At 34.0% G+C, this 12,956-nt stretch overlaps 1 protein-coding gene across 1 annotated transcript in view; it reads right to left on the bottom strand.

Moving 5' to 3' along the window:
- The window catches only part of LOC106459780 (protein phosphatase PTC7 homolog), a 33,523-nt gene that overhangs the window by 1,855 nt on the left and 18,712 nt on the right, over window positions 1-12,956 (bottom strand). The window contains exons 3-5 of the mRNA XM_013919438.2: window positions 9,635-9,833; window positions 3,148-3,271; window positions 296-425 (exon numbers count right to left, since the gene is read on the bottom strand). Of these exons, the coding sequence (XP_013774892.1) occupies window positions 296-425; window positions 3,148-3,271; window positions 9,635-9,833 (453 nt within the window). The remainder of the gene's footprint in view (window positions 1-295; window positions 426-3,147; window positions 3,272-9,634; window positions 9,834-12,956) is intronic.

The raw sequence follows: 12,956 nt of genomic DNA, 5'->3' as shown, positions 1-12,956 counted from the left end.
GCTGAAAGAGTTAACAAACAAATATCCAAAATAACATTGTGTTTTACTACATAAAAACTTGCAATTAATCACTACAAAGTTCTACGATTCATGATTCTGAATAACTACACAATAACTAATGGCTGACCCAATAAAGATCTTGAAGATATCCTGAAACATAGAAATAACACATATCAAAAAGTGTTCTCCAGTTATGTAGAAATTCTGCTTGTTGAAAATAGTGGGAGAAAAAGCTCAAAGTCAATGACTTTATACAACTAATATTTGTTATATATTATAACAAATGACTTCTTACCCACAGCATCAATTCCATTTTCTCGTGCACGGAGAGCAAAGGGGGAGAGGTAGGTAGCATCAAAGGCTAGTCTTCTTGCTTGTAAAGCCAAAGAATTGACTACCTGTTGAACATTCTCCACACATTGATCCTAAAATTAAAAGTTAAATAGATTGATCATTAAAAAATAATAGTTTATCAATTTATTAGGTTTTGTAACACTGTACAGAATTACTGGATATATTTTTCTAAAGTTACAAATGATAATCCTTGAGTGGCAGGAATTTTACCTGCTATAAGAAAATGCTTATCACAGGGTTTATAAATTACTTTTCCAAGTGAAATTAAGGACATTCAACCACTTTTTATGACCACACACGTTAGAACTTCCAGGACCAAAAAATCATGCCATGCTATGATCCACAAGCATTAGAAACCAATGGGCCTAAAATTTCTAATAAAAAAATCTTTAAACTGTAGATGCTTTTTTACCCTAAATTCTCCTTATTTTGTGCATATCAGCTTTGAGCATTGAAACTTTATTTTTTGATACAGTATGTATAAAAGAAGATACTACAGTTTAAAATGAGATTTTTAGAAATAATATGTTACCTACAATGCCTACTGCTGAATACCTGAACACCAAGTACATGTGCAGTGGTAAAGGGGATATTTCTAAGGCTAATGAAATAAATTCACTGCAAAAACAGACCACTGAAATAGAAACAAGTTTCTTTTATCTAGCAATATTTCGAGCAAGTTCTCTTCGTCAGGTTTAATACAACAGCATAATGCCTCTTAAAATACAACAAAATTATAGTAAAGGCTTTGTAATGGATAAACCCGTGTTTTATTTTTTACTGATTTTAGTTTGACCTTTCAATGTTTTTGCAGATTCCAGTTCTTCTGAAAACTATCATTTTCACTGTGATGCCAAACTTAAGAAGTTTTTCCAACATCTATAAAGCTAAACAATAAGCTCATGCATCATTGAACGTTTAGAAAGAATAAAGTATTTATTCACTTATCAGTCACTGTTGCAAAAATACTGTGTATACTTTTCCAACATTATTCGAATAGGCCTAAAATTGGTTATAAAATCATGTCAACTGTGGATGTTTTATTATTATTCCAGACAATTTAGTTTTGTTGTACATATTCATAAGCATGTTTACAACAATTCTGGAGCCTGAAGTGTTGTATCTATAAGTCATGCAATTATTCAAATGATTTGTAATCAATCAAGAGAATGTTGTTTTAATGTTAGTTGAATAAAGATTTATTAACACAAAAAAAAATTTACAGGCTGAGGTTTCAGGCTTGTTGCATTGGACACTGGAAGATATCAGTGGACAGAAACAACTACTAAAGTTGGTACTTCAATAATCTATACATTCTGAAGCACTCCATCATCTCCACAACCTTCCAACAGCTGGACATTTTGGTGAATAAAACCTTATATTTCAATGTGGTACTTCAGCCTGTAAGTTTCACTTTTCATTAAACCAAGGGAATTGAATTATTATAACTCATTATATTTATTACCCAAATGTGCATATAGCCTAATTAAACACCTAGCATTTTGAATATTCTAAAAGTAGCCTAAATTTAAAATCATTACAGAGTTTGGTGAGTGTGTGTCTTTTTCCCAAAAAAACCTGGATCATTTCTTATATATAAAAATAATTTAAGTGATTTAGATGAAAGTCAAGTGTTTACTTAAAAAAACACCAGAAACAGTGGACCTTTCAGAATACTGGAGTAGTTGCTCACATTTTACATAAAACACACAAAATAAACTGCCTGTGAGCACCCTTTGCCACCAATGGAGATACATTTATATATTTTACACTGCTTAAGTTGAAAATTATATTTTAGAGCAGCAGTTTTCAACCTTCATGGCAGTGGAAAATATGCAATTTTTACATATCATGAATCAGGCAAAAACACATGAAACAAAATACGATCAACAAACATGATTTTAATTAAGTTCCCTAATTTTGGAACTTTTTAAAAAATTGGTATTGCTAACATTTTCACAGACTGGTAAGTTTTTAACTGTGGATCGGTGATTAGATACCATTGTTTTGAAGGCTAAAAGATGATGATTTTGAGCTAATTTTGAATTACAGTTGGAAGTCATCAATAAAAATTCTACAACCAACAGACCCTACAGCTTTAAATAAAAGAAAAATTTGATTTAAGAAAGTTAACATAACTGACATGTACATTAAATGCAATTTAAAAAATAAGCCTAAGGCACATAGATATCAAACTGATAGATATATCACAAACTAGAATCTTTATTACTTGTAATAAATACATGCATATCATTCCTAAATCTAATAGCGATAATCAGTGTCTTGAGTTTGAAAGTTGTCAAATTACTAGTTAAAAAAAAAAGAGTTTAAACATCAAAATGAAAAGAGGAGAGTTATCATATGGAAAGTAAGTTGTGCTCAACTTGGTTATAAGCTTAAAGGTTAACTCTAACACTACATTTGATAAAAATCCACATGAATGGAGTTTATAGTAGACACTAAGCACAAGACCATCGGTTTTGATGGATGTCACTAAGAAACAAAATATCCCTCTCTAGACTTATTAGATTTTGACATATCTTGATCTTTGATCATATTGTCACTGGTCAACCTTACTTATGTTGAAGATCTCATGATAGCCAATCACCTAGATTTTGAATGTTAAAGCAAATGCTGTGCGGTGTAAATGCATGCTAAATGTTACAAAATGTGCATGATCATTTGCACGATAGAATATTGTATTATAAAATAATATAAACTGATTTTCATCTTTGACATACGTTGTTGTAATTTTCATATAGTAATTGTAAGCACTTGCTTACTGTCACCTACTCTAAGCTTAGAAAGTTCTTGTAGTATCATGTTTTCTGGCAAGTTATCAAAAAGTCCATCTGTGGCTACAAGAATCAGGTCACCTTCCTGGACTTGAAATGATGATGTAACTGCTGATTCAGGGCTAGAATCAAAATATTAACATAAAAAAGTTGAATAAAACTAACCATAAACACAGTTCCTTTAACTAAGGAACATATAAATCAAATTATTTTAACATACACACTAATAATAATATTCAGTACTTTCTAATTTATTTCATGTTAATAGACTATTCTTTAGTTCTTAGTATTTTATACATGTAATTCTTTTAAAGAACCATATATTATTTTTGCAACTACTTCAACATCTTTTAATTGTGCAGTAAAATGCTTAGTGTTACAGAAAAAAAAAATGTTTAATTTACATTGCTTAGCTATTACTTCTTACAACTTCAGCTGAGATTCTCAACCAATCAGCATGTAGAGAGAATTTACTGTTAATAACTTGTGACCTTATTAACAAATAACCAACAGAAAGTTACCTATCTGTATTTACATTTCCATCTACAAACATTATCTTGAAGAAACTTGACTTCAATCAAACTTTCTGATTAATTTTTTTAACTATTATTATTTCCAACTGTACAAATTGTAAGAGGACAATGTGGTAAAGCTTAAACATTCTTTTTTTTACTTAAATTAACAAAGCAAGCATTTTCTTGATCTGAAAATGTATTTCAGATAGATACTTACCTCTCTGCACCACTTAGAGCTATTACTACCTGTGCAATTCCTGCAAATGCTGCCTGCCATGAACAAACTACTAAACGTCTATGTGTATTATGCTAACCTATGACATAATCAATGTAATGTTGTATCAATAAGAGGGTAACACAACCCCATGTGCAGTAATCCCTGTGAGCACTAGCACATGATCAAAGGCATATTCTTAATGAGGCAAAGAAAATGCACCAGAAATGAGATGGAAGGGTGGGATGGTGGTGCAGAGAAGTAAGTACCTATCTCACTTTTTTTTTATGTTAGGAGAATTTTAAATTGAGAAATGCTACTTACTTCTCTGCATCACTAAGTGCTAGAATCCCACTTTGAAAACTGAGGAGGGACCAGTGCTAATCAATTACAAAGATGAGCTCCTTTCCAAAAAAGTGCCAGAAAGGGAAACCACCAAGAGTGTGATTTCCACAATCCCAGGAATTACCTAGTGGAGTAGCAACCAGAAAGAGATTGCAACCTTCACAAACAGGGAATACTCTTTGCCCAGTTTGTTGTTATTTATTCATTAATATATTTCATGTACAAAACAAGGAAATACACAGGAAAGTTAAATCTAGTGCCGGTGGTAATATGTCATAAATGTGGGAAGAATGTTAGAATATGTAATGCAGATAGGACTCTAGGCTATTCCACCTTGGTGAAACACTTACATGAGATAGATATAATCACAGATGTATGGAGGAGGAACTCTCACCTGCATCCCAAGTCTCGTCTGGCTGGACATATCCACTGAGATATATTGTAATGAAGCACCCTGTACTACAATTCCAAGGAACACTGCAGCCCTACATATCAAATGAGGAATGGGACTAATCAGTCTCTTACTGTGGGGGGGGGGGATAGGGAAGTACCGTACATGTTGGCGTATAAGGTGACCTTTTAACCTTAAAAAAATCCACCCAAAAATTGGGGGTCGTCTTATACTCCGGGTATAAAATGTGAACCTTAAATTCTGTGGTGAAGTTTTACAATGGTTCTAGCATATAAAGCAGATGGTGCCAAAATAAAAGCAATGGTTACTTTTAAAAGAAAAACAATGCTGAAAATCAAGTTCCTTGTTGGAGTTTTTGTACATGTCTACAAAAAAAAGGCTGGATGGATGAAGAAGGGATTAAGCTATGGCTTGATCATGTATGGAGTAGGCAACTAGGTGAACATCATAAACAACGTAGCCTGTTGGTGTGGGATGTATTCAGGCTTCATTTAACTACCAACACAAAGAAATGTCTGGCAAGAATAAACACAGACACGGCAGTTACTCCTGGAGGATAGACATCATTGGTGCAACCACTGGATGCGTGTCTCAACAAGCCGTTTAAAGATCGCAATCGAGAACAGTGGAACGAATGGATGGTTAGTGGTAAAAAGTCATTCACAAAAAAGTGGCAATATGCATCCTCCACAGTTGGATGTCTTGTGTAACTTTGTCATAAAAGCCTGGAATGATATAGATGTAGAAACAGTAATCAAGTCTTTCAAGAAGTGTGGCATTTCAAATTCATTGGATGGTATGGAGGACGACTACTTGTGGTAATATGAAGATGAAGAGGAAGCAGAAGTTGAAGCCACGCAAATGTCAATAAAATATTAACCTTTATACATTTTTTTAAACATATTATGTGTAAACTCATTATAAAATGTATTGTATTGAATTTATTAAATATATTCGGTAAGCATATACTTTCTTTTCACTCAAATTCTAATGAAACAACTAATGCACTATAATAAATGATTTAAATTTATACTGGAACAAAGACTGGTGTAAACAATACGAACAAAGTCATCAGCTACTGAAAACACAGCACCCACTCATGAGGTATTGCAGACTGTGGTAGTTAACCGACAATATCTACCCAACGTTTTTAGGTGACATTGAACCAAAAATACGACTGTAACCTTAAAAATTAGCACGATTTGGGGGGGGGGGGTATACGGTAAGGGTTCTCCCATGCTCCACTAAAAGAACAAAAAAGAGGAATACGTGGTAGACAAAAATCAGTGTGTGTATGAACCACTGTCATCAGGCAGAAACATCTGGAAATCAGTCTCCACCAAGAAACAGTGAAATGGGTTATTATGACTAAAGACAGTAAGCATGAGCCAGGTGTAAGTGCAGGACTACACCTGGTGCCATCTGTTTTTTTTTGTAAAAAGTGCCAAAAACAGCCATATCAAATGTATAGATATAATGCTAAAGCAGTCTTACAGAAAACCCCCTTCTCAACAGTGGGCACTGAGCAGGGGTGGATGGCCTATGCTACATGGTAACCTCTAATGATTGAGACAGACAGACTTTTATTGAAAAATCTGTTACAGAAAGAAGTAAAATGTGGAAGAATAGGATGACCTGGCCAAAGAAAGCAGCAGTAAACAGCCATTTACGTTAATAGAGGGTGAGAGTAGAATGCCTACAAAAATGAGAGAGAAAACAGGCTACTCTACAGGAAAATCCCATGTCTTGCAATAGACCAGACAAATTCTATGCATGAAGATGAAGGTATGACACCTCAAAGTGGATAACCAAAGTTCATAGGGGGAAGGGGGAGCTCCAAAGAGGGAGACGTTTGGGTTTCAAAGTGGGAACAAATCAAACTGAAAAACAAATGATGTAAAGACCACTCCATGGGATGGATCTAATCCACACAAGACATAGCAAACTGTAAGATGAATATGACAACTGTAGGCTCAATAGAGGAAGTCCAGAGTGAGAAAGCACAGGACCCAACAGCGGGTGCCTCCTTGAGAGATGATGTAAGAAATTATAATACAGTCGTCCAAGTGGTTTATCACAAGATGATCAGACAACTAGGACCAAAGAATATGCTGAAGTCATCTCCAGAATGTTGATGCGCAGAGGGTGTGGTGTCTTGTCTAGAGCCACTATGAATTGGAAAAAGAGGTGCCAGTGGAAAGATACAGGTGGGGGGAGGGGGGGGGGAGTGGTACACCCTGGTTCACATTGGAGATCAAGCCAAAACAACAGAAAGGGATATAAGGTACAGATATGATGGTGAATAAGGGCTTCTGGGACATATTCCACAGATCTCTCAAAGCCCATTAAATGGGATGCATGTGTGCATGACTGAGAGGGATCAGGGCTTCTAAGGAAGTAAGCATCCCCAAAAGCAACAGAACCTGTTGCACAGAAAGAAAAGGAGATAAAAGCATCTTGGAAACCAGTTTCTATGGCACAAAGAACAGGATTGAGCTCAACCTGTGCAGTAGTTATGGAAAACTCCCAGGTGGACAATTTTCTGAGTGTGAATTGAAACAAACTTAGAAAATTTTACAAGCCAGCCCAGGCAAGAGGCCTCCCAAAGAAGACTGGAAGTAGCAACCACCAAGTCCTGACAAGATGTTGCCAAGAGAAGTCAGTCGTCTAAAGATGCATGCTCAAGTGAAGGAACACATTATCCAGTTAAAAACATAAGGGGCCATGGCTAAGACAAAAGGAATGTCACATAATTGAAATATTCATCCATTGTAGACAAGCAAGAGGAAATTACAGGACAGAGGGTAAATGAGAATATGAAGAAAGGACCAAATGTAAACTGTGAAAGCCATTCATCTAAAGTTACGGAAGAAGGAGAAAGTGATTTAGAGATGACAGGGTGCCAATCTCTCATCTTCTAGGGGATGACAAAGAGACGGGAATAAAAGCCCTGAGTGGAGAAGGAGACAGATTTTAGAACCCCCACCACCAACAAAGTGGACACCACATTCTGAAGACATTGAAGATGCAGGGAATTGGTAGGAAGGCGATAGGAAGCAGGAGGTAGAGTATGAAAGAAGAGAGCGAGGCCTGAGAAAGAACTTGTAGATCCAAGGATCACTGCAGAAGATTGACTACAGATGAACAAAGTGGGAGAGGCAAGCACCAACAAGACCAAAGAATAGTCACCATAAAAAACTACAATGGCCTGGAGGAGGGGGGTTGAAGAACAGAAGCTAGAGGAATGAGAAAAAGGTGAGGGGTTAGCCTAACACGAAGATGGGTGAAAAGCTGAAGAATCTGTGGATGAGTGAGGTGGGAACTCAGGGAAGATTGTTGGTAAACAGCTTCCACCTAAGGTCCCACAGAGTCAAGAATACCCCAAAGACTTGGTCAGTAAGACAAAGGGCAAGAAAAAGTTCACAGAGATAAAAGGAATGTAGATGGACACTCAAAAGGAAAGCATCCTGACAAAGGAGATTAAATAATAATAATAATAAACTAGGTTAAAATAGAGACAGTAGATAAAGAAAAAGAAGCTAAAGTGGAAAACAAATAGGAAGAGCATTCCCAACAAAACTATCTGGGTCACAACGAAGAGCCTCAGGTAGGAGGTGAAAATAAAGATATAGCAAGGGAGCTGGGTAAAGGTAAGGCAAAGTTAAGTAGACTATTAAAAAGAAAGAAACAAAGATAAAAAACAGAAGGTTCACAATCATAGGCTATAGCATAGGAGTTACAAAGACAAGGAAAATGCTGATCAACAAGAAGTTTGGAAAAAAATTATCAGCATATGTATGAAAAGAGAAATTTAAAAGATGGAGAATCACAAAGCAAAGAAACTTGAGAGGCATTGAAACTGAGGGGCAAAAGAGAAAGAATGTCTGAGTAATGAGCAAAACAAACAAGGAGGAGGCACCTGTTCCTCATCAGGAAGTGAAGAACCACAAAAAAGCTGGTCAAAATCATCCACAGATGAGGCAGGCTCTACTGAAGATAAAGAAACAGAACAACAAAGAACCAACAATGAAGAAGAAGCAGGCAAAAGGGAACTAACCACCTAATATGCAATAAATATAACATCATGAACATGACAGGTTTAGTCTTGAAGATGAACATTAGAACCTCTGGGCATATAAGCAATGTAGATGTGCAAATTCATAGTAAAGAGTTGACAACTTTTTTTACTTTTTTATTTTTTTTATATGGAAACAATAAAACAAATACATGTAGTGATTATAAGGAATATGAAATTGCAAGCAGATGGAAGGAATGTCAAAATAAATGAAAAAGTTCAATTAAAATAGCAGGATAACTGCAAATGCACTGGAAAAAAAAATTACATTTGAACACAGGCAATCCCAAGAAAAGAATGAGTCTATGATCATGTACTAGTGCTTATGGGAATTACTGCACATAAAGGTTGTGTTGTCCTCCTATTGGTGTAGATCTACAGCATTATGACGATTATGTCATAGAATGGAATAATACATGTTTAAACACGTAGGGGAGGGAGTTTGTTCAAGGCTTGTGGCATGCACAGGATATTCCATGGCAGTTGCACTCAAGATAATAGCTCTTAGCAGTGCAGAGAAGTAAAATTTCTGAATTACAAAGTCATATTTTCTTGTTCCTATAGCAAACTGTTCACAACCTCATACTGCACCTCGGTCAAAATTTAAGATAATTATCAATATTTAATAGATACAATTTTACTTGCATGTAATAAATAATTATTCATTGCTTTTGTGGAAACATACTCCTCTCTCTCTGTTTAAGCTAGCCCATATTTTACCAGTTTTCACCCTTGTACTGAAGAAACTAATCTGTCAATGCTTGATTTAGCTTGGTTAATGAGAGTTGATGTAACTTGAAACTACAGTTCCCATTTGCTCATGGTAGCAGATTTGGAATACAGTATGAACAAAATGTATTTCATATAATCATAGTCACTGAACCATTTAAAATTTCACTACCTCAAAATACAAATACAACTTACCTATCACTTAAAACTTGCCCTGTCACACTTGGAGGAGGAAGAGATAACTGATAAGGAGTGTTAAAATAATGGGTCTGTTCTTCTGATCGATGAATAATTCGGCCTTGTCGTACAACTAAAAATCCACTGTCTCCTATGTTGGCAGTGTATACAGTGTGGTCTGTTCTGTTAAGTATTATAACACAAGCTGTGCTACTACCTATGTATATTATAAAAACAAATGGTATTTTGAAAACAAAGATTAAACAACCTATAACTAAATTTACTTTTTACATTCATTTGACAAGATGTAAGTGAAGTTGAAGTATTTCTTTACCTCCCTACATTTTAGATGTGCAGAGCTTTAGATAACATTCTGTGTATGAAACCACATGTGAATTTCTGATCTCAATGTAGCTTAATATTGTATGCTTTATTTTTAAACAAGGTTAACAACCACTCCAGACATCTTTCTCCCAGTTTCGCAGGTCTAAAAAAACATTAACAGTATTCCATCATGATATATGAATAACAAACGTCATGAGCTACATTATTTGGAACTGTGTCATTTACACATATTTATAAAAGCAGTACAGTTTGATAACAAAATAAGCTATCTGACCCTGTTTTTTAATGTCAAGCTTTTCTGAAGAGTCGTCATACACATTTTCAAGGGGTGGTCCAGAAACTAGTAAAAGTTAGTATGAGTCAGGGATTTATCTCTCTTGAATATGTTTATTTGGATTGGTCATCAACACAGGTAATCTAAGGATTGTATAATACTGTATTATGATTACAGTGACTTAAAGTTAATGGAATAAAACAAGATTATGGCGATTTTTTCTTGATTTTGTTTTTGTTCTATGTGAAATTTTTTTGCAGATCTCTACCTGAGAAGCCAATACAGCCATACAATATAACAAGTCTGACAGTAAATTTGAGACTTAAGATACACACTTCAATGTGAATAAAAATTTTGTTATTTTAACCCTCTCAATGGGTAAATTAAATTGTGCACATCATGTGCTCATACAAAGTTACATTCAAAATTTAATTAAACTACTTTGTTACCAATGTATAAGAATAAACTTGGCATTAAATCATAGTTAATAAACAAATTTTAATACTATATAAGTTTTGTTTCTTGATTTTAAAAGGAAATACACATATAAATCCTCAATCTCCCCTTGTATAAGAGTTGTGACATTTGTTCTCTAGGTCTTACCCATTTACTAATTTATTTACACCACCCCTTTCTGAAGAACAGAGTTTAACGTAAATTACTCATTATATAGATATTATTAGGGCAAAGACTAATTTTTGTAATTTTCAATCTTCTTTGTTTATGGAAACAAACTACACAGCCAGACCCACCTGTCACATCCTCTATTTTGCAAATTGCCAATAATTATCTGACATTTTATATCATTTAAAAACAATGAAAAGATGGTTTTAATCTATCAAATGAAGTATTATATTACATTATTTTCAGTACAGAGTATTTTCTATTTTGCCTTTTGTTTAAAATCTTCTCTCATAGTGTTCAGATCAAGAAGCTTAGGAAAATATTTTGAGGATCTTATGCCATAGTCAGAAAGCCAGTTATGTTATGAGATATTGTATATTTTGTGTGTGTTATCATTCTGTATTCTTGGGTGCATTATTTAAGTAAATAAAAATTGTTTAGTGTACTACTACCATCTTTATAAAAAAAAGTAGGCTTAAATTTCATGGAGAACAGCTATAGCATTATGAAAATTACATCACAGGCTAGCACAATAAATGTGCATATGTATAGGGGTGTGAATTTATTCAAGGCTTGTGGCACATGCAGGAAATTCCATGGCAGTTGTGTGCAGGGTAGTATCTCTTAAGGGTGAAAACAGGTAAGTAACGTTTCAGAAGGAAGTACTTCAACTACTTGGATAATTAGAACCAGTAATAATCAGAAATACTTATTATGATTAGTTGAATATATTTTTATATTGTGGTATACTCAGTTAGAATTAAGGTAACCACAGAGTAATGAGATAGATCTATTTAATAATAGGAAGTTTAACAAGATATTTATTAAGTAATTCTTAGATCTTTGACTGAGTTTAAGAAAGAGACTAGACACAAATGTATAAAAACACAACAAAACAATTTTTATCTATACTAAAAACACAATCAACATAGTCTATGTATAGGGCAAGAACAGCTAACTCTCTATACTCTCCTAAAAACTTATCAAAGTATTTAATTAAATCTAGTTAACATTTAGGTTAAACTTTTTGAGAATATTACTGTTTACAATGTAAAGATAAACTTCTTTTACCAAACTGAGGGCTTGAGAGAGAGAGAAAGCTAACCAAGAGATCACAGTAATATATACTAAATTTTATAATACTACATCCTCAGGATATTTATGCCACCTTAGGCACTTTGATCAATCCCACTGAAATATAAGTACATACACGTCACATTTGAGTATGATTTTGTTGACATTCTTGCTCAACATGCAGTATTATACAATATCTCCTATGGGCAAAAAAAAAAAGGAACAAAGGTAACAAGAATAATATGGACTTAATGGCTTTCTTGTTCATGTTTTATGTGAAACCTGCACATACACAAAATAAAGGATAAATTCAGAACAAATACTATTGTAATACAAACTAAAAATAAATGGCATATTCATATACCACAACATTAATTGACGTAATTGTAATTTCAAATAAACAATTATTTTATGTGACATTTATCAGTGTGATCAATGCTCATAGGTAATTGTCTAATGTAGCAAGACACATGCTAGAACTACTGAAACTGCTGGGATGGATTTATTATTATATATTTATTTTAATATTGATGTTTGTTTAGATTAAATTTATATTTAGAAACGTACATAGCTTATACTTTTAAATATATATTGCAAACTTTCCGCCTATTCTCTAAAGTTGCAGAAGATTCTCGAGTGTAAGAATCAACAATATATGTATGTAAGTAAATGCTCAATGTAGCTTTGTATTGTTACATAATCTGAATTTTCTATAAACTCTCCACATGCCTATAAATATAATCAATGCGACATGCAAAAAAAAAAGCAGTATCTATTATTAGTTTGCTAGAGTCAGTGTGCTATAAACTTCGGAAGCTATAACTATAATTGTGATCAGCACTTATCAATCGGAAAACTTCAGATATTTGACCAGGAGCATTTGCAAAGGTCGAACATTACAAATCATTTAAATTCAGTGGATTCTCAAAGGACGTTAGTATTTTTTACGAAAACATTATATACCTCCATGGTGGAAAACTCGGCATGTGTGGCTGATGAATAATGAAGGACAAAGCTAGCTAG

The sequence above is a fragment of the Limulus polyphemus genome, unplaced genomic scaffold, assembly GCF_000517525.1.
Source record: "Limulus polyphemus unplaced genomic scaffold, Limulus_polyphemus-2.1.2 Scaffold660, whole genome shotgun sequence".
Lineage (NCBI taxonomy): Eukaryota > Metazoa > Arthropoda > Merostomata > Xiphosura > Limulidae > Limulus > Limulus polyphemus.
The sequence above is the reverse complement of the archived record's forward strand: the minus strand, read 5'-3'. Positions and strand labels throughout refer to the sequence as shown.